The 22,795-nt window shown below is 42.6% G+C and overlaps 1 protein-coding gene across 1 annotated transcript in view; it reads left to right on the forward strand.

The window, feature by feature from the left end:
• mrps5 (mitochondrial ribosomal protein S5) overlaps positions 1-11,792 on the forward strand; it is a 175,541-nt gene extending 163,749 nt beyond the window's left edge. The window contains exons 8-11 of the mRNA XM_067985077.1: positions 74-131; positions 2,668-2,730; positions 5,127-5,263; positions 11,259-11,792. Of these exons, the coding sequence (XP_067841178.1) occupies positions 74-131; positions 2,668-2,730; positions 5,127-5,263; positions 11,259-11,483 (483 nt within the window). The 3' untranslated portion in view covers positions 11,484-11,792. The remainder of the gene's footprint in view (positions 1-73; positions 132-2,667; positions 2,731-5,126; positions 5,264-11,258) is intronic.
• The last annotated feature ends 11,003 nt before the right edge of the window (positions 11,793-22,795 follow it).

The following is a 22,795-nucleotide window of genomic DNA, read 5'->3' on the forward strand; positions in this document are numbered from 1 at the left end:
ATTTTTGTCTTTAACCAACTGTTTCAGTAAACCATTCAGTCTTCCATTTCAGTTGCTTGTTTTTAATTTATAGGCAAAGAACAGAGCCATCCACTACTTGTACTACATAGAGACGTACAACAACCACACCAGTAAGTATCCCTTGTTCGTCATTCCATAACCTTCTCAACCGTAGGAGTATAACATCATATAAATGTCCTGAGAAACCTCATGTCGCGTGCACACGTGAGAATGTCGTGACGTTGTCGGTGGATAGTTCTGTACATGGTGTCCCACCCCGTGTCAAAATAAGCCCAAGGATTTTCGGCATTGCACCAGTTTACTTTTCCTCAGGATCTCTGGTTAGCTAGTCCAGTACCAGAACAATTGTTTTATCTGCCATCACACAAGTCAGACAGGAACATTGTTTCCACTGTGTCGATACTTGCAATAGTCCAAGGTTACTAAGAGCAATTTAGGCAATTTCAATAGTTATTTGTTTCCCATAAGGACCCACGCAATCCAGTGACAAGAGTAGCAAATTGATGACAGTGTCGGGAGGAAACCCAAAGGAAGTTGAGTCGTTCCACAGCTGTTTCTGGGGCATACCTCCTTCAGGGTCCAATTTATAGCATATGCAACATGGAGCAAACCACACATTTACTATTATTGTTAAGATTTGCCTGCAATGATGTAGATCCTGGAGCTTTAAAAAAAACACAGGAGTAGGAGGCATGCAAGATAGTAAACATATGAACATACAAAAATATGGACAAGCTAAGACCAGCTGGTCCGTTAAGCCTGTCTCAAACGGTCACAATGCATCAAGACTCACAGTGCACCCTCCCCACTTGTAGTCATATAATCGCCTGGGAGAGAAAAACCCTAGGCCAATTCAGAGAAAAAAAATCTGGAAAATGCCCCTCTGACCCAGAAGGCAACCAAAACAAGTTCCAAGAGATTACAGTGATCATGAGGTACACAGCAACCTTTTCTATGCAGTGATATTAGTCACAGTAAAGGAAAAAGTAAATCCGGAAAATTTCTTCAAATTAAATTGCAAGTGTGTCTCAAATGAATAAACGGCAAATTTAAGACTGATATTAGGAAGTTCTTTCTCTCACTGGAAATGATCAATTCATGGAATGGACTTTTGGGTAGAGTAATGGTGGTGAAAACTGAGAATCAGATACAAAAATATTGGATGCTACAATGGACTTTAAGGACTTTCTGAATGGATGAACTAAGATGGGCCGAATGGCCTTGCTTATATAATTATTGTGTGAGACCATGTGTGGCACTGCCTATCTGCAAAATCATGATCTTATCGCCTCGGACTACACTTGTATAATGTGTAAAGGATGCCTGTCTTTCAAAGAATGATGAAGACTCTACCAGCAGTTTTTGTCTTTTGATTTTAAACGGCGTCTGTCCCCACTTGAAACGGTAAATTTCAGTCTTGTGAAATCTACTCATGTTTGCTGTGGAGACGATTACAATTACACAAATACAGGCTGTGTTGGATTTTTATTGTGCTAAAAATGGTTTGTAAACAGGGCACGTGTCAAACAGAGCAGGTTGGTGAAGCAGACAGTGTGGCTTTAAAGGGAAAATCTAGTGACCTTGTCAAACTCCCTTATTTGACTGTCGCTCATAAGCTGATAATCTTCCTCAACCTCCACACCCAAATTAATAAAGTGGGCCACCATTGCCCATGGAATCACCATCTTCAGGTGAGATGGGGACTATAAGGAAGAAAATTGGGGAATGATTTTTTTAAAAAACAATAAATCAGTAAACTTTTACACAACTGACGCAGCTGGCTTCATTTTTGTTTGCGACGATTTAGTTGTTGTGGAACCTTTACTCATGACTTTGTTTCCATTCTTCTGTCTTCCTCCATTTCTTCTCCAGTAAGGTCTAGATTTATATTCTACATCAAACGAGAACTTGTAATGCTGCTGTGAATGTTCCCATTAAACTCACAGAACTGACCCAGTTTAAGTTCTAGTTTCCCAGAATGCAAGGGTCAGTTTTCTGCCCCTTTTGCCATGACGTGCACTTCCAGCGGGTGAATTGGCAGGCGTATGTATACATTAACAACTGAAAGCTGTCTACAGCACCAAAAAAAACTGCCATTGTATTGTCAGTCTCACTGAAAGTAGTTCATGTGCATAATGGAAATGCCTCTCTGATTCTCTGATTAAGTACAGGTCTGTCTGAGGTTTGGAATTAAAGCAGAGTAGAGAAATCTTTACCCTGTATCTAACCCGTTCTTTACCTGAGAGCACTTGATATTGGCATCAAAAATAGAAATGTGTTTTACACAAGAAACTGGAAAGCAATAGTAATGTGTGTAGTCTAAAAACAGAAAATGCTGGAGGTGCCAACATGTCCCTCAACATCTGGAAGGGTGAGATATGTTGACCTTTTGGATGGTGCCCCTTTGTTAGAACACAAACTGTCTCTCCTAAAATATACCATCTTTTCTCTTTTCAAATGCTGAAAGACCCAACTGTGTGTTTCCGCATTTTCTGTTTTGATTTCAGATTCTTGGTGATTGCAGTTTTTTTAAATCACTATATGTGTTTCAGTAGTGTGTGCCAAGGAATAAAACAGATTATTAAAAAAAGCCAGCATGTTTGTTATGTGTATATACCAAGTAAAATGTATTTTGTCTTAATGCAGTTTATCAGGATATAACATCGAGGTTCAAGCGAACAACAATCAAAATGAAGAAACAGAACTATGGTAAGACTAATTAAAAAAAGATGATGTGCATAATTAGGTGTACAGCACTAATTAATTAAAGTGTCCGTTTGGATCACATTAGAGGAGGAAATCCAATTATACCACATCAGTGAAGAGGGTTTTGGCACACCAAATTAAGCAATGAAGTAACTTTTGGTCAAAATCCAAAAACTGAAAGTGTCTTTCCAGTGTTGCTAGTAAACTCCTTTATTCATCCTTATAATAGAATGAGAATTGAAGATATTCCATAAAAATGTGTGAGAAATGTGTAATATAGATCTGATTTAATTTTACTGCTTGCTGGCATCGTTAACACCGCCCTTTGCACAGCCACTTATCTGCCCTTCAAAACCACTGTCATCGACCCCCCTCCTCAAAGCATCCACTCTCAGCACCTCTGTCCTCTCAAATTACCATCTAATCTCCCATTCCTCTCTAAAGTTCTTGAACACACCCAACTCCACAGACACTATTCCATGTTCAAATCCCTTCAGTCTAGTTTCCACCCTGTCCACGGCATCTACATAACCCTGGTCAAAGTCATTGCCACCGACCCATTTGCCCAACATGACTCCATTTCACAAGCGTAGAAATGAAAATGATAGCAATGACTATCTTAACCATGTACTTCTGAATAGTTTGATTTTGCCTGTTAAATAACAGACAGCATTCTTACAATTGTGGTCCATTAATATTTGTTAACATAGAATGGTTACAGCACAGAAGGAGGCGATTCGGCCCATCGAATCTGAGTCAGCTCTTTGTAAGAGCAATCCAGTTAGTCCCATTCCCCGACTCTTTCCCCGTAGCCCTGCAAATTTTTTTCTCTTCAAATATTTATCCAATTCTTTTTTGAAAGCCACGATTGAATCTGCATCCACCTCCCTTTCAAGCAGCGCATTCCAGATCATAACTACTCGCTGCGTAAAAGAGTTTTTCCTCATGTCGCCTTTGGTTCTTTTGCCAATCACCTTAAATCTGTGTTCTCTGGTTCTCGACCCTTCCGCCAATGGGAACAGTTTCTCTCTATCTACTCTGTCTAGACTCCTCATGATTTTGTACACCTCTACCAGACCTCCTCTCAACCTTCTCTGCTCTCAACCCCAGCTTCTCCAGTCTATGCACCATTCTGGTAAATCTTTTCTGCACCCTCTCTAAGGCCTTCACATCTTTCCTAAAGTGCGGTCCCCAGAATTGGACACAATACTCCAGTTGTGGCCAAACCAGTGTTTTATAAAGTTTCAACATAACTTCCTTGCTTTTGTACTCTATACCTCTATTTATAAAGTCCAGAATCCCGTATGCTTTTTTAACTGCTTTCTCAACCTGTCCTACCACCTTCAAAGATTTGTGCACATATACCCCCAGGTCGCTTTGTTCCTCCACCCCCTTTAGAATTGTACCATTTAGTTTATATTGCCTCTCCTTGTTCTTCCTGCCAAAATGTATCACTTCGCATTTCTCTGCATTAAATGTCATCTGCCACTTGTATGCCCATTCCACCAGCCTGGCTATGTCCTCTTGAAGTCTATCACTATCCTCATTGTTTACTACACTTCCAAGTTTTGTGTCATCTGCAAATTTTGAAATTGTGCCCTGTACACCCAAGTCCAAGTCATTAATATATAGCAAAAAAAGCAGTGGTCCTAGTACCGACCTCTGGGGAACACCACTGTACACCTCCCTCCAGTCCGAAAAACAACCGTTCGCCACTACTCTCTGTTCCTGTCACTTAGCCGATTTCGTATCCATGCTGCCACTGCCCCTTTTATTCCATGGGCTTCAATTTTGCTGACAAGCCTATTATGTGGCACTTTATCAAACGCCTTTTGAAAGTCCACATACACATCAACCGCATTGCCCTCATCAACCCTCTCTTATCTCATCAAAAAACTCAATCAAGTTAGTCAAACACGATTTGCCTTTAACAAGCCCGTGCTGGCTTTCCTTTATTAATCCACACTTGTCCAAGTGACTATTAATTTTGTCCCGGATTATTGTTTCTAAAAGCTTCCCCACCACTGAGGTTAAACTGACTGGCCTGTAGTTGCTGGTTTTATCCTTACACCCTTTTTTGAACAAGGGAGTAACATTTGCAATTCTCCAGTCCTCTGGCACCACCCCCGTATCTAAGGAGGATTGGAACATAGCATGATGAGTTGTAATACACATCAATATTTCAATGAATTGTGTAATCTCTTGTCCGAGAACAAAATGGATGGCATAGCAATGTAAGCATGCTTTGCTGAAAGTTTAAATTCAGTTTTAACACCATTTTGAAGCCTTTGGATACTACACACCACTAAATAAATCCTGCTCTCTTGAGTGCAGTTTCATTAGTTCTACTCCACATATGTACTGGGTTTTTAAACATATTAATTATTTTTGTGCCTCAGGGTATGGACTGCATTGTCATCGAGCTATCATTACAATATGCAAATTAATCGGAATAAAGGACATGTATGCAAAGGTTTCTGGATCAACAAATCTATTGAATATTACCAGAGCTCTTTTCCAAGGATTTTCAAAACAGGTAAAGCTGCATCTAAAAACACATGCACGTTATAAGCCTGTTTTCAGCTTGGCCGAATCAGATATGTCTGATGAGTGACATCAAACTGGTTTTGGATAACTGTCAACCAGGCTTCAGATTATTTATTAATGTAACTTACATTGTATTAATCTGAATTTTACACATTAAATCTGGTCTTTTTGTAGTTCCCCTGTAACTCATTTGGTAAAGTCAGCTTGCAATTTACACAGCAGTCCCTGAGTTAGCTGATTCTGGCTGGGGCAACAGTTAGGGGTGTGACAATTGGCCTCAGTAACCCTGGACCAGGGAAGAGGAAAACAGCAAGAGCTCCTGCTCCTGAACCTTTAAAAACACTGGGTAGGCCCCAGCTGGAGTACTGTGTTCAATTCTGGGCACCACACTTTAGGAAGGATGTCAAGGCCTTGGAGAGGATGCAGAGGAGATTTACTAGAATGGTGCCAGGGATGAGGGACTTCAGTTATGTGGAGAGACTGGAGAAGCTGGGGTTGTTCTCCTTAGAACAGAGAAAGTTGAGGGGAGATTTGATAGAGGTGTTCAAAATCATGAAGGGTTTTGACAGAGTAAATAAGGAGAAACTGTTTCCTGTGGCAGAAGGATCGGCAACCAGAGGACACAGATTTAAGGTAATTAGCAAAAGAGCCAGAGGCGACATGAGGGGGAAAAAAATTACGTAGCGAGTGGTTATGATCTGGAATGCCCTGCCTGAAAGGGTGATGGAAGCAGATTCAATAATAACTTTCAAAAGGGAATTAGATAAATACTTGAAGTGGAAAAATTTGCAGGGGAATGGGACTAATTGGATAGCTTTTTCAAAAAGCCGGCACAAGCACGTTGGGCTGAATGGCCTCCTTCTATGCTGTATCATTCTATGAACCTCTCCTGAAAAACACACGTGTGGACACTGGGCAAGGAAAGATCAGACTTGGCCAGGATGCCCCCTGCTGCCATCCTCAGTGGTCGAATAGTCTGCTGACATTCACTGTCTGGGCTCACACATGAAGAATGACCACTTGGGCAGTGTGCCAGAGGGTGACTGGTCCCTGTAGAACCGTACTCCGGTGAGCAGCAGTGCCCTCAGCAGAGGAGGGAAGAGTGAAGGGGAAGTAAATAGAAAAAAAAAATCAAAAAAATTAATTTCATCTTAAATAGGTTTTCCTTCTTTGTTAAGTATTTTTAAAAAGTAGCAGATCTCATTTTCATTGAGGTATAACCCCTGTATTGTCCCTTTTTCTGCCTGTCTGGGTGTCTATGTATTCCTGCTGCCAGGCCTCTACCAACACCTCTTTTCATCTGGCTGCTGTGGGAGGAGGCAGAGTGTAGGTAGAAAAACAAGTCACGTTAGAACCTCACAGGAAAGTAGATACAAGATTGGGCATTCTCCGTGCTTCATCACGACAGGGCTTTGCAGGGATCTCATTTCAGGTGTCCCTGGATACTTGTTTCAAAATGTTTTGAGACACCTACTGGGCAGACTTGAGTACAGGATTGATCCTTGAAGAGTTTAATTAATCTAGGCCAGCTCTTTAATCTACTTCTTCCTGTTCCTTTCATCTGCAACCTTCCCCCACCCCATACAAAAGTCAGCACAGCTCATACAGTTAGGGTGACCACCTAAAGGTTTTTAACTAGCTGGTCTGGTTTTGAGATAGCTAAACTGTAATTAGCCCATTTTCCAAAGTGGAAAAGACATTTTTTTAAAAAAAAAGTTTAAGTAAATTTACAATATTAGTTCCTAGTGCTGGAAACTAATATAGAGAATTGACCAAGTATTTTAGCACTGCACATGAGATTCCTTCTGTGCTGTATCATTCTAAGATTCTATGCAGCATTTACCGGCTGCTGTGGAACTGATATCTATTAGGGATACATTCATAGTCTAGGAGGCACTTTATTAGGAGACAGAATATAGGCAACATGCACTTGTCAGAATTTAATAGAATCATGCGTTAAAAGTCAAAGGGAAAGAGTTGATCAAGGATAATTATTATCTTGCTAATAATTATGCTGCTATTAGCAATCAAATATTACATTTATAAATTCTATACCGTAAATAAATTTGTTTAAAAATAGAATAGCACTTCACTGAAACTGCTTCAACACTCGGTCATTATTACCTTGACATCAACTAATTCACAAAGCAATGCACACATTTACCAAGCCCTGCTGCATTGCTTGCACTGCTAAAAGAAGCATGCAGTCTGTCAGATCTGTGCTTCGCTCTGCTGTAGCCTGGCCCAGCCCCCCATGATTACCTCCTGCAGGAAAGCTCTCTGTGGTATGTGGTATAAATCGAGTGAAGAGCGGTCAGCTACTTATCTATAGATGTGGTGCTTACTCTATGAAGGATGTCTTTTCCAGGTCTCGTATATCCTTCCATCTTTCCTTAGAGGGTAATTTTACTGGCTGTACTGTTTTATTTATGAAAGCAGTTTATTTTCCTTAATTAAAATATATTTTGGTATGTTTGCTATGAATAAAGTTGAGGGGGGAATTTCTCTCTGATTAAGAGGGAAATGAGACATGGAAGGACTCCTCCGCACTTTGTATTGAGCAGCAGGAGTGACTGTGATTTTCCTGCTTAGGTTGGCTTCCTTAGCCACGGTATGTGCTGTGTATCTTCATTAGAAGAAATGATTTCTACTGCTTTTCTTCTGTAAATTAAATGCATTTCAGAGTTTCTGTTATAACATAGAAGGGGAGTCTATAACGAGGGGGCATAGATTTAAGGTGAGAGGGGAGAGATACAAAAGGGTCCAGAGGGGCAGTTTTTTCACTCAAAGGGTGGTGAGTGTCTGGAACGAGCTGCCAGAGGCAGTAGTAGAGGCGGGTACAATTTTGTCTTTTAAAAAGCATTTGGACAGTTACATGGGTAGGATGGGTATAGAGGGATATGGGCCAAGTGCAGGCAATTGGGACTAGCTTAGTGGTATAAACTGGGCGACATGGACATGTTGGGCCGAAGGGCCTGTTTCCATGTTGTAACCTTCTATGATTCTATACAGCACAGAAGGAGGTCATTCGACCCATCGTGTCTGTGCTGACTCTTTGAAAGAGCTATCCAATTAGTCCCACTCCCCCGTTCTTTATCTATAGCTTTACAAATTTTTCCTTTTCAAGTATATATCCAATTCCCTTTTGAAAGTTACTATTGAATCTACTTCCACCATCCTTTCAGGCTGTATGAAATGCTCTTTTACCATTTGATATTTCAATTTTTGTCAACACCCCTAGAATAAAATTGAAAAGTTCTGTTAGTGTAATAAAAGCAGAAAGAAGAAAGGCCCTAGGTGTTATAACTCCAAGAGCAGCTGAGTGGTGAAGCAGCTGAGCTACTTGCTTCACTGTACAACTCAATAGCAGGGATGATGCGCAGTTGGTCAGTTTTCAGCCAAGTCATATTCTCCATTCATGACCAAGAAGACACAAGGAATTCATATTCTGGCTGTACCATTTTGAGTTCATAAAATCTTGGACGGAATGGGTTATCACCCAACACTATTGTGGATAACAGAAGTGTCTCTTGAGTAAACAAAAAATCTCCTCCATCTGTGTGCTGATCTCAAAATGATACACTAGCCAATTTGTTGCTGTAATCTGTGCACCTTCCGTTAACCTGATCAGGGACAGGGTGAACATAAGAACATAAGAAATAGGAGCAGGAGGAGGCCATCCGGCCCCTGAGCCTGCTCCGCCTTTCAACAAGATCATGGCTGATCTTCTACCTCAATGCCATTTTCCTGCGCACCATCCCCATATCCCTTGATGTCTTTTAATATCTAAAAATCTATCGATCTCTGTTTTGAATGTACTCAATGACTGAGCCTCACAGCCCTCTGGGGTAGAGAATTCCAAAGATTCACCACCCTCTGAGTGAAGAAATTTCTCCTCATCTCAGTTCTAAATGGCCTACCCCTTATTCTGAGACTGTGACCCCTGGTTATAAACTCCCCAGCCAGGGGAAACATCCTCCTTGCATCTACCCTGTCGAGCCCTGTAAGAATTTTGTATGTTTCAATGAGATCACCTCTCATTCTTCTAAACTCTAGAGAATACAGGCTTAGTCTACTCAATCTCTCCTCATACGACAATCCCGCTATCCCAGGGATCAGTCTGGTGAATCTTTATTGCACTCCCTCTATGACAAGTATATCCTTTCTTAGGTAAGGAGACCAAAATTGTACACAATACTCCAGCTGTGGTCTCACCAAGGCCCTATATAATTGCAGTAAGACGTCTTTACTCCTGTACTCAAATCCCCTTGTAATAAAGGCCAACATACTATTTGCCTTCCTAATTGCTTACTGCACCTGCATGTTAACTTTCAGTGACTCATGTACAAGGACACCCAGGTCTCTTTGAACATCAACATTTCCCAATCTCTCACCATTTAAAAAATACTCTGCATTTCTGTTTTTCCTACCAAATTGGATAACTTCACATTTTTCCACATTATATTCCATCTGCCATGTTCTTGCCCACTCACTTAGCCAGTCTATATCCCCTTGAAGCCTCTTTGCATCCTCCTCACAACTCACATTCCCACCTAGTTTTGTGTCATCAGCAAACTTGGAAATATTACATTTGGTTCCCTCATCCAAATCATTGATATATATTGTGAATAGCTGGGGCCAAAGCACAGATCCCTGTGGTACCCCACTAGACACAGTCTGCCAACCTGAAAAGGACCCTTTTACTCCTACATGACACGTGATCTATTTCAGTCCATGCAAGCTTGTCCGATAAACAGTATCAAAAATCAAGAGCTTGCACTTCCACACTCCATGATGGTGCGAAGATTGCAGGGTTACTATGGGGAGATGAAATAATTAAATTATGATTATTTTTCCCTGCTGCCAAATCGCATTGTAAAATTATTTTTTTTGTGATACTAAATGCTTTCAGTCAGGTTGCACTGGCTCCTATAAATGGCGTACTGTTTTTAAAGTAGGAGGAGATTGGACAGACATAACAGGGGAGACGGTGTGGAACACCATTTTTTTGAAATCTGAACCATTCAAACTAGCCAAGGAGTGACCATCTGATTCACAAGGAAGGAGGCAGGGAAATTCTCCAGCTACCAGTGAAAGGTCTGCTTATATAAATGTTAGTGCTGAGTAGAGTGGAGCAGGCCATTGACCTGCTTTGTGTCAGCAAGCAGCAGTGAAGAAATCAGTAGTCCATTTATCCTTCTACCTGCCAATCAAGTGTGTTTCATCAACCAATTAAAACATCAAACTTGGAAAGATACCAAAGGACAGGTACTGAACCCACAATTACAGAGATCGTCAACAGTGTAAAACCAATCAAAAATTAATTGAATTCATTCAAGATGAAGAGCTAAGGTCCATAGTGCAGGACAGGAGCAAGATTGAAAAAAGTAAAAAAAGAAGACAAGGTAAATCTGGGAATTGGACAACTCTGGGTTTGGGTTTCAAAAAAGTAAAGATTGTAGGAGGAAGGAAAGACTGAGATGCTGTGGAGCAGTAAGTCCAGAATCCGTTTTCATCAGTACTGAAAATTTGAAGAGTTGCCTAGCAGTCTAATTTTAGTGACGTGTCGACTCATAGATATTGGAAAAGAGCACTTTTTGCTTATCATGGCACAATATTGGCATCATCAGTATTCCTCGAGGCATTCTCTGTTCAGTCTCAAGTGGTGGTCTGAATGTTTGGTCTCAGCAAAAAAACAAAACACAAGATTCCACCATTTGGGAAATGGAAATGTTTCAGTACTTCCAAATAAACCCTTTAACAGCCTTTGAATGAAATGAGCGACGGTGACCCTATTATCCCTTTGCTAATAATTGTTATATATAAATATGTATTAAGATGTACACTATTCATTATTCCTGTATCTTTGAGGTAAAGAAATTACAACAAAATCGTTAGCTACTATAACTTGGCTAAAAACTTACGGTAGATTGTATGATCAAAATATTTCATGCTGTTTGTTTTTTCTTGCTACAATCTCATAGGAGACTCACAAAGACTTAGCTGACAAGAAGGGGTTACATGTAGTAGAGTTTCGAAGTGAACATGGGCTTTTGCCCCTGGTTGTTGCCTCCCCACATGGAGCGGTCAGGAAGGTGCCTGAACCCAAAGATGAAATTCCCGATACCAAGTTGGATTGGAGTGAAGTGAAAGCAGCACAGGGTATGAAACGGTCCGTCTGGGCAAATGTCAAGCGTACAATATGGTGACCAGCTGGTACTTGTCGATGAGATGCTGGTGAGGCAGTTTTACTTACTGAATTTGCAAGGAAAGCTGGAAATCCCAGCTGAGAACACAAAAGCTTTCTGCAGATCTTGGCACAACAGAAAGTTGACCAATGTTTAATGTCATCAGCTCTGATTGTAGTTTATGGGTGAAAAGATTTACTAATTAAATTAATTTTCCATTGTGTCATGGTTTCTTTATCTGGAAGAGTGGAGCATTGCAAATGTATGTTACACACTATGCTGTCTTTCACCATAAAGCAAATAAAATTCATTGTATTTAATTTCATAGAATGCTGACTTTGTGAATATTAATGCAAAGTTAATTTTGTGGTATCTGATACAGCTGTCGTGGGAGTGGGGAGTTACACATTTGCACCAGCATTCCGAATATCATCAAAATTATACTTCACCGAGTCCACTTCCAAAGAACAAAGTTTGTGTACAGAGAGAAAGGGAGAAATCTTAGTTCACACAAAATGGCGCTTAATGCTGAACCTCATTTTGGCTGTAGGTAATATAGGAGAAAGTAGCAAAAGGATAGCCTTGAGACAGAATAGATATGATTCTGCAGTGCCAACATTTTAACTGCCACTTGCTGACTAATGCCAGATTCTATTTTAAGAGTGCTTACATGCTGGTCTGTGGAGATCCATTATGTGTAGCTCATAATTGCCCTGTTCAGGAGCCACTGGTGCATTTTATTCATTTTTTATAAATTTTGTGCAGCGTGTGCTTTTTAGCAGAATCTGAAATGACTGACAATTCTTCTATAACCAACTCTTCAGCAGTGTGTAAACATTAAGGAGTGAATGATGTGTGTTGAGTGTGGTGGGTGAATCGAAGGTTACCCAGTGCTAAATGGAATGTTGTGATTGTTTTAATTAAAACACTAAAGAAATACATTTGTATAAAGTGTTTGTTAAAAAGATTAACTGCCTTCAGTTTGCATTTAAAGCTGTAATTACCCTACAAGTAGCATAAAGTTAAAAAACAAAAACTCACTTTATCAAATACAGCCTCCTTGCAGTAAATCTCCATTAGAATGAAATAAATCTTGTTGCTGCAATTCACTTACTGTGTAATTAATAATCAAAGACTTCTGGTGACCATAGAACCTTACAGCACAGAAGGAGGTCATTCGGCCCATCGTGCCTGTGCCGGCTCTTTATAAGAGCTATCCAATTACTCCCACTCCCCCGCATCCTTGCAAATGTTTCCTCTCCACATCCAATTCTCTTTTAAAAGTTACTATTGAATCTGCTTCCACCACCCTTTCAGGCAGTGCATTCCAGATCATAACAATTCACAGCGTAAAATAAATTCTCATCTTTTTTTTTATATTCGTTCATGGGATGTGGGCGTCGCTGGCAAGGCCGGCATTTATTGCCCACCCCTAATTGCCCTTCAGAAGGTGGTGGTGAGCCGCCTTCTTGAACCGCAGCAGTCCGTGTGGTGACTGTTCTCCCACAGTGCTGTTCTGGTTCTTTTGCCAATTACCTCAAATCTGTATCCTCTGGTTACTGACCCACCTGCCAGAATCCAGGTCGTTCTCTGATCCAAATAGCATTGAAATCAGATTTTGTAATTCAGGCCTGTTATTCAGATCCTACAAAAAAAATGTATGATGTGGAGATGCCGGTGATGGACTGGGGTTGACAAATGTAAGGAATCTTACAACACCAGGTTATAGTCCAACTGTTTTATTTGAAAATCACAAGCTTTCGGAGGCTTTCTCCTTCGTCAGGTGTAGGCAGCATACATGGATTGCCTCAAATTGCAGAGTTCGGCAAAATTATGGCATTAAGCAACTTCTTGCATTATACATTGTGGGATGTGTGATCTGAAACCCAAGCCATCTTGCAATTATAGTGCAGTAAGGCACCCCCAACCCACCTTGGCCACTTTGAAAAGAATCTTTTAAATATTGGAGACTAGACTTTGGCTAAATCATAGCAGTTCCAGTCTGCAAAATGTAGGACAACCAGGAATTGACGCTCCTTTTACAGCAAAATGTATTACCAGCTTCTGGTGAAAATTCTTCACCTTCATTTTCTATTGTTTCATTCGTGAGGAGCAGTGGAATGCACCTCACAGATCAATGGATACCTGCCCTCCAATTTGTAGAGGGTTTACTACCAGCCTGTGTGCTGAACCAATCTCTTAAAAAGTTCAAATTCAGATTGCTCTGAGAGTTTTCAGGATTGCAGTTCTTTTCACAAGTTGTACGTTTAATTTCAGGTAAGGCCCCTAACCTCAACAAAACAAAGGGGTAGAAATTAGTTCTCGTTGCACCCATTTTACAAGGAAAAATCCGAAATTGAGTCAGGCCATTTTTAGGCATCCGGGGCGGCCACCTAAAACAGCCCTTAGGCCCCTAAAGGTAAATTGTTCATTAAAAGAACATTCCTTCCTGATTCTGATCAAAATACAGAAATAAATAATGCATAACTGTTAAAAACAATTTAACAGACTGAATAATTGAAAATGAAAATCTGTGCTTCATTTAAAATATAGAACTTGCATTTATATAGCACCTTTCATGACCCCAGGACATCCCGAATGCTTTACAGTCAATTAAATACTTTTGAAGAGTAGTCACTGTTGTGATGGAGGAAACGTGGCAGACAATTTGCACGTAGCAAGCTCCCACACACACAAATGTGATAATGATTAGATTAACAACAACAACTTGAATTTACATAGATCTTTTTTGGGGTATTGTACAGCCTTAATTTACAATTATTGCCTGCCATTTTGTGAATCTTTTCTATTCCCTGTTAGCAAACTGCAAGTGACAAAAATAACATGACCCCCAGTGACTCAATACGCCAGCACCACGTCAAGCGTGTGAGATAGGATACGAGCAGCAGAGTTTTGGATGAGCTCAAGTTTACAGAGGGTGCAAGATGGGAGGCCAGCCAGGAGAGCATTGAAGTAGTCGAGTCTAGAGGTAACAAAGGCATGCAAGGTGATGGAGGCCAAAACATTGGGGTTACTCTAAAAAGAATAGATGTCACAATGAGAGAGTTAATGCACTTGACTAGAGGATGAGCTTTGATGGACAAATGACATTTACTCATCCCTAACTCTCATATTCTTACAGTTTCTCTGAGTCAGACTGTTAATTGATGCCAAATTATGAGCAGTTTTGTGTTACAAACCTTTATTTACCAGAAGTTGACCAAACTAACTTCACTAATGATCTTCATACTCATCAAACATAGCTGACTTTCATTGCTTCAGTGTGGGTTGAGTTCAAACTTGGGTGTCAGAGGTGAAAGGACAGCATGCTAACCAATTTCACTACTCAGCCCCCTCTTGGTAGATATTTCGGATTAACCCAGGAAATGCATCTCTTGAAAATAAAGACCAATGTGATTTTGAGCTCCTATCCAGTATTTGGTAAGGAGTCGCTTGTGTTAGAATCATAGAAAGGTTACAGCACGGAAGGAGGCCATTTGGCCCATCGAGTCCACGCCGGCTCTATGTAAGAGCAATCCAGCTAGTCCCACTCCCCTGCCCTATCCCCGTAGCCCTGCAAGTTTTTTTCCTTTCAAGTACTTATCCAGTTCCTTTTTGAAGACCATGATTGAATCTGCCTCCACCACCCCCTGGGGCAGTGCATTCCAGATCCTAACCACTCGCTGTGTAAAAAAAAAGTTTTCCTCATGTCACCTTTGGTTCTTTTGCCAGTCACTTTAAATCCATGTCCTCTGGTTCTTGACCCTTCCGCCAATAGAATCATAGAATCATAGAAGTTACAACATGGAAACAGGCCCTTCGGCCCAACATGTCCATGTCGCCCAGTTTATACCACTAAGCTAGTCCCAATTTCCTGCACTTGGCCCATATCCCTCTATACCCATCTTACCCATGTAACTGTCCAAATGCTTTTTAAAAGACAAAATTGTACCCGCCTCTACTACTGCCTCTGGCAGCTCGTTCCAGACACTCACCACCCTTTGAGTGAAAAAATTGCCCCTCTGGAGCCTTTTGTATCTCTCCCCTCTCACCTTAAATCTATGCCCCCTCGTTATAGACTCCCCTACCTTTGGGAAAAGATTTTGACTATCTACCTTATCTATGCCCCTCATTATTTTATAGACTTCTATAAGATCACCCCTTAACCTCCTACTCTCCAGGGAAAAAAGTCCCAGTCTGTCTAACCTCTCCCTGTAAGTCAAACCATCAAGTCCCGGTAGCATCCTAGTAAATCTTTTCTGCACTCTTTCTAGTTTAATAATATCCTTTCTATAATAGGGTGACCAGAACTGTACACAGTACTCCAAGTGTGGCCTCACCAATGCCCTGTACAACTTCAACAAGACATCCCAACTCCTGCATTCAATGTTCTGACCAATGAAACCAAGCATGCCGAATGCCTTCTTCACCACCCTATCCACCTGTGACTCCACTTTCAAGGAGCTATGAATCTGTACTCCTAGATCTCTTTGTTCTATAACTCTCCCCAACGCCCTACCATTAACGGAGTAGGTCCTGGCCCGATTCGATCTACCAAAATGCATCACCTCACATTTATCTAAATTAAACTCCATCTGCCATTCATCGGCCCACTGGCCCAATTTATCAAGATCCCGTTGCAATCCCAGATAACCTTCTTCACTGTCCACAATGCCACCAATCTTGGTGTCATCTGCAAACTTACTAACCATGCCTCCTAAATTCTCATCCAAATCATTAATATAAATAACAAATAACAGCGGACCCAGCACCGATCCCTGAGGCACACCGCTGGACACAGGCATCCAGTTTGAAAAACAACCCTCTACAACCACCCTCTGTCTTCTGTCGTCAAGCCAAATTTGTATCCAATTGGCTACCTCACCTTGGATCCCATGATCAGTTTCTCTCTATCTACTCTGTCTAGACCCTTCATGATTTTGAATACCTCTATCAAATCTCCTCACAACCGTCTCTGTACCAAGGAGAACAACCCCAACTTCTCCAGTCTATCCACGTAACTAAATTCCCTCATCCCTGGAATCATTCTAGTAAATCTCTTCTGCACCCTCTCTAAGGCCTTCACACCTTTCCTAAAGTGCGGTGCCCAGAACTGAACACAATACTCCAGTTGTGGCCGAACCAGTGTTTTATAAAGGTTCATCATGACTTCCATACTTTTGTACACTATGCCTCTATTTATAAAGCCCAGGACCCCGCATGCTTTTTTAACCACTTTCTCAACCTGCCCTGCCACCTTCAACCATTTGTGCACATATACCCCCAGATCTCTCTGTTCATGTACCCCTTTTAGAATTGTGCCCTCCAGTTTATATTGCCTCTCCTCGTTCTTCCTACCGAAATGTAACACTTCACATTTTTCTGCGTTAAATTTCATCTGCCACGTGTCCACCCATGCACCAGCCTGTCTAAATCCTCTTGAAGTCTATCACTATCCTCCTCACTTTTCACTACATTTCCAAGTTTTGTGTCATCTGCAAATTTGGAAATTGTGCCCTGTACACTCAAGTCCAAGTCATTAATATATATCAAGAAAAGCAGTGGTCCCAGTACCGACCCCTGGGGAACACCACTGTACACCTCCCTCCAGTCCGAAAAACAACCGTTCACCACTACTCTCTGTTTCCTGTCCCTTAGCCAGTTCTATATCCATGTTGCTAATGCCCCCTTTAGTCCATGGGCCGCAATCTTGATGAAAGCCTACCATGAAGCACTTTATCAAACGCCTTTTGAAAGTCCATATATACATCAACTGCATTGCCCTCAGCTACCTTCTCTGTTACCTCATCAAAAAACTCTTATCAGGTTAGTTATATACAATTTGCCTTTAACAAATCCGTGCTGGCTTCCCTAATCAATCCACCCTCGTCCTGTCCTGGATTATTGTTTCTAAAAGTTTCCCCACCACTGAGGTTAAACTGACTGGCCAATAGTTGTTGGGTTTATTCTTACATCCTTTTTTGAACAAGGGTGTAACATTTGCAATTCTCCAGTCCTCTGGCACTATCTAAGGATGTTTAGAAGATTATGGCCAGTACTCCGCAATTTCCATCCTTACTTCCCTCAGCAACATAAGATGCATCCCATCAGGACTGGATGACTTATCTACTTTAAGTACAGCTAGCCTTTCTAGTACCTCTTCTTTGTCAATTTTTAGCCCATCCAGTATCTTAACTATATCTTCCTTTACAGAGACCCTGGCAGCATCTTCCTTGGTAAAGACTTGGTAAAGTACTTATTTAGTACCATGGCCCTCCCTTCTGCCTCAATGAGTAGATCTCCTTTATGGTCCCGAATCAGCCCCAACCCATCTCTTACTACCCGTTTACTATTTATATGCCTATAGAAGACTTTTGGATTCCCTTTTATGTTGGCCGCCTGTCTATTCTCCTACTCTCATTTCCTTTTTCACTTCCCCTCTGAACTTTCTATATTCTGTCTGGTTCTCACTTGTGTTATCAACCTGATATCTGTCATATGCCCCTTTTTTCCGTTTCATCTTACTCACTATCACTATCTCTTTTGTCATCCAGGGAGCTCTGGCTTTAGTTGCCCTACCTTTCTGTCTCGTTCATGGGATGGACGATGAAGGAACGGCGATATATTTCCAAGTCAGGATGGTGTGTGACTTGGAGGGGAACGTGCAGGTGGTGTTGTTCCCATATGCCTGCTGCTCTTGTCCTTCTAGGTGGTAGAGGTCGCGGGTTTGGGAGGTGCTGTCGAAGAAGCCTTGGCGAGTTGCTGCAGTGCATCCTGTGGATGGTACACACTGCAGCCACAGTGCACCGGTGGTGAAGGGAGTGAATGTTTAGGGTGGTGGATGGGGTGCCAATCAAGTGGGCTGCTTTGTCCTGGATGGTGTCGAGCTTCTTGAGAGTTGTTGGAGCTGCACTCATCCGGGCAAGTGGAGAGTATTCCATCACACTCCTGACTTGTGCCTTGTAGATGGTGGAGAGGCTTTGGGGAGTCAGGAGGTGATTCATTGGCCACAGAATACCCAGCCTCTGACCTGTTCTTGTAGCCACAGTATTTATATGGCTGGTCCAGTTAAGTTTCTGGTCAATGGTGACCCCCAGGATGTTGATGGTGGGGGATTCGGCGATGGTAATGCCGTTGAATGTCAAGGGGAGGTGGTTAGACTCTTGTTGGAGATGGTCATTGCCTGGCACTTGTCTGGTGCGAATGTTACTTGCCACTTATCAGCCCAAGCTTGGATGTTGTCCAGGTCTTGCTGCATGCGGGCTCGGACTGCTTCATTATTAGAGGGGTTGTGAATGGAACTGAACACTGTGCAATCATCAGCGAACATCCCCATTTCTGACCTTATAATGGAGGGAAGGTCATTGATGAAGCAGCTGAAGATGGTTGGGCCTAGGACACTGCCCTGAGGAACTCCTGCAACAATGCCCTGGGGCTGAGATGATTGGCCTCCAACAATCACTACCATCTTCCTTTGTGCTAGGTATGACTCTAGCCACTGGAGAGTTTTCCCCCTGATTCACATTGACTTCAATTTTACGAGGGCTCCTTGGTGCCACACTCGGTCAAATGCTGCCTTGATTTCAAGGGCAGTCACTCTCACCTCACCTCTGGAATTCAGCTCTTTTGTCCATGTTTGGACTAAGGCTGTAATGAAGTCTGGAGCCGAGTGGTCCTGGCGGAACCCAAACTGAGCATCGTTGAGCAGGTTATTGGTGAGTAAGTTCCGCTTGATAGCACTGTCGACGACACCTTCCATCACTTTGCTGATGATCGAGAGTAGACTGATGGGGCGGTAATTGGCCGGATTGGATTTGTCCTGCTTTTTGTGGACAATTTTCCACATTGTCGGGTAGATGCCAGTGTTGTAGCTGTACTGGAACAATTTGGCTAGAGGCGCGGCTAGTTCTGGAGCACTGTACCCGAACCATCTCCTCCTTAAAGGCTGCTACTATTCAATAACAGTTTTGCTTGCCAATCTTTGATTCTAATTTACCTGGGCCAGATCTGTGCACATCCCATTGAAATTGGCCCTCCTCCACTTGAGTATTTTTACTTTAGAGTGGTCCTTGTCCTTTTCCATAGCTGTTCTAAACCTATGTTCGCTGCTCCCTAAATGCTCCCCCACTGACACTTGCTGCATTTGGCCCGCCTCATTGCCTCGGGCCAAGTGCAGCAAAAATGCCTCCTTCCTCGTTGGGCCGGAAACGTACTGGTTAAGAAAGTTATCCTGACCACATTTCTAAAATTCCTCCCCCTCTGTGCCCCTTATTATTATTGTTATCCCTGTCTATATTAGGATAGTTGAAGTCCCCAGTTATCACTACTCTATAGCTTTTGCACCTCTCTGTAATTTCCCTGCAAATTTGCTCCTCTATATCCTTCCCACTAGTTGGTGGCCTATAGAATACACCCAGTAGTGTAATGGCACCTCTATTGTTTCTTAACTTCTAACCAAATAGATTCTGTCCTTAACCCCTCCATGACATCCTCTCTCTCCAGTACTTCAATTTTCTTCTTAATCAATGCTGCTAACCCCCCTCCCCCCCCCCCCTCTTTCCTTCTCTATCTTTCCTGACCACCTTGTATCCAGGAATATTTTGTACCCAATCCTGCCCTTTTTTGGGCCAGGTCTCTGTTATCGCCACAATATCTTATTCCCATTTGGCTATTTGCGCCTGCAGCTCACCAACCTTGTTTACCACGCTTCGTGCATTTACACACATGCACTGCAAACCAGTCTTAGACTTTCTTGTACTCTCTCTTAGTCTGACCCCACCTAATACTGTACTATTACTTGCTCTAGTGTTATCTTTCTCTCCCAATACTTTGTGCCCCTTTGTTTCTCCTTTCCAATGCTACGTCCTGGTGCCCATCCCCCTGCAAAATTAGTTTAAACCCCCTCCCCCCCGCACCACAACACTAGCGAACCTCCCCGCGAGGACATTGGTCCCAGCTCCGTTCAGGTGCAACCCGTCTGGCCTGTACAGGTCCCACCTTCCCCAGAACCGGTCCCAATACCCCAGGAATCTAAAGCCCTCCCTCCTGCATCATCTCTCCAGCCACACATTCATCTGCTCTATCCTCCTATTTCTATACTCACTAGCGCGGGGCACCGGGAGTAATCCGGAGATTACTACCTTTTGAGGTCCTGCTTCTCAACCTCTTTCCCAACTCCTTAAAATCTGTCTGCAGGACCTCATCCCTCTTTCTACCTATGTCGTTGTGGCAGACAATGCTCCCAGTATGTGTAGTCTGGATTTGTATGCTTTGGAAAATGCCCCAGTCAGAGGAGGTTCACTTAATGGCTCCCTCACAATGTGGGCCCCTTTTATTGCACATTGTTGCTGACAGGCCTGTGATGTATGCTTAGCGGAAGCATGATTGCATGATCTACCAAGTAAATGGTCTCAGTCGTACGTTGGGCACACTGATGTGCATGGGACCACTGGGTATGGATAGTGCATGCTGTACCTATTTCTGTTGTAAACAACTTTACAACACCAAGTTATAGTCCAGCAATTTTATTTTAAATTCACAAGCTTTCGGAGGCTTCCTCCTTCCTCAGGTGAACGAGGAAGGAGGAAGCCTCCGAAAGCTTGTGAATTTAAAATAAAATTGCTGGACTATAACTTGGTGTTGTAAAATTGTTTACAATTGTCAACCCCAGTCCATCACCGGCATCTCCACATCATGCCGATTTCTGTTGCCTTTAGTACTGCAATACTGAATGTGTCCAGTGACGGTGCTGTGAGACAGCAGTGCCGCAGTTATCTGATGTGTTCGATTTATGCTCTCTGTTCTTAGATGCTTATCGTGTGAAAGCCTACAGGTATGATAAGAATGGTATGTGTGAGTGTATGGCTAGGGATTCAGTGAGGCAGGGAAATGGTTGATAGAAAATATAGAGTCATAGAGTTATACAGCACGGATAGAGGCCCTTCGGCCCATCGTGTCCACGCCGGCCATCAGCCCTGTCTACTCTAATCCCATATTCCAGCATTTGGTCCGTAGCCTTGTATGCTATGGCATTTCAAGTGCTCATCCAAATGCTTCTTGAATGTTGTGAGGGTTCCTGCCTCCACAACCCTTTCAGGCAGTGAGTTCCAGACTCCAACCACCCTCTGGGTGAAAAAGTTCTTTCTCGAATCCCCTCTAAACCTCCCGCCTTTTATCTTGAATCTATGTCCCCTTGTTATAGAACCCTCAACGAAGGGAAAAAGCTCCTTAGTATCCATCCTATCTGTGCCCCTCATAATTTTGTACACCTCAATCAGGTCCCCCCTCAGCCTCCTCTGCTCCAAGGAAAACAAACCCAATCTTCCCAGTCTCTCTTCATAGCTGAAGCGCTCCAGCCCTGGTAACAGCCTGGTGAATCTACTCTGCACCCTCTCCAAAGCGATCACATCCTTCCTGTAGTGTGGCGACCAGAACTGCACACAGTACTCCAGCTGTGGCCTAACCAGTGTTTTATACAGCTCCATCATAACCTCCTTGCTCTTATATTCTATGCCTCGGCTAATAAAGGCAAGTATCCCATATGCCTTCTTTACCACCTTATCTACCTGTTCCGCCGCCTTCAGGGATCTGTGAACTTGCACACCAAGATCCCTCTGACCCTCTGTCTTGCCTAGGGTCCTCCCATTCATTGTGTATTCCCTTGCCTTGTTAGTCCCTCCAAAGTGCATCACCTCGCACTTTTCCGGGTTAAATTCCATTTGCCACTGTTCCGCCCATCTGACCAACCCATCTATATCGTCCTGCAGACTGAGGCTATCCTCCTCGCTATTTACCACCCTTCCAATTTTTGTATCATCAGCGAACTTGCTGATCATACCTTTTACATTCATATCCAAGTCGTTAATGTAGACCACAAACAGCAAGGGACCCAGCACCGATCCCTGTGGTACCCCACTGGCCACAGGCTTCCAGTCACAAAAACAACCTTCGACCATCACCCTCTGCCTTCTGCCACTAAGCCAGTTTTGTATCCAAAGTGCCAAGGCACCCTGGATTCCATGGGCTCGTACCTTCTTGACCAGTCTCCTGTGGGGGACTTTATCGAAGGCCTTACTGAAATCCATGTATACCACATCCACTGCGTTACCCTCATCCACACGCCTAGTCACCCCCTCAAAAAATTCAATCAAATTAGTCAGACATGATCTTCCCTTGACAAAGCCATGTTGACTATCCCTGATTAATCCTTGCTTCTCCAAGTGGAGACTAATTTTGTCCTTCAGAATTTTTTCCAATAATTTTCCTACCACTGATGTTAGGCTCACTGGCCTGTAGTTCCCCGTTTTTTCCCTACTCCCCTTCTTGAATAATGG

Source organism: Heptranchias perlo, chromosome 5 (assembly GCF_035084215.1).
Source record: "Heptranchias perlo isolate sHepPer1 chromosome 5, sHepPer1.hap1, whole genome shotgun sequence".
In the NCBI taxonomy this organism is placed as follows: Eukaryota; Metazoa; Chordata; class Chondrichthyes; order Hexanchiformes; family Hexanchidae; genus Heptranchias; species Heptranchias perlo.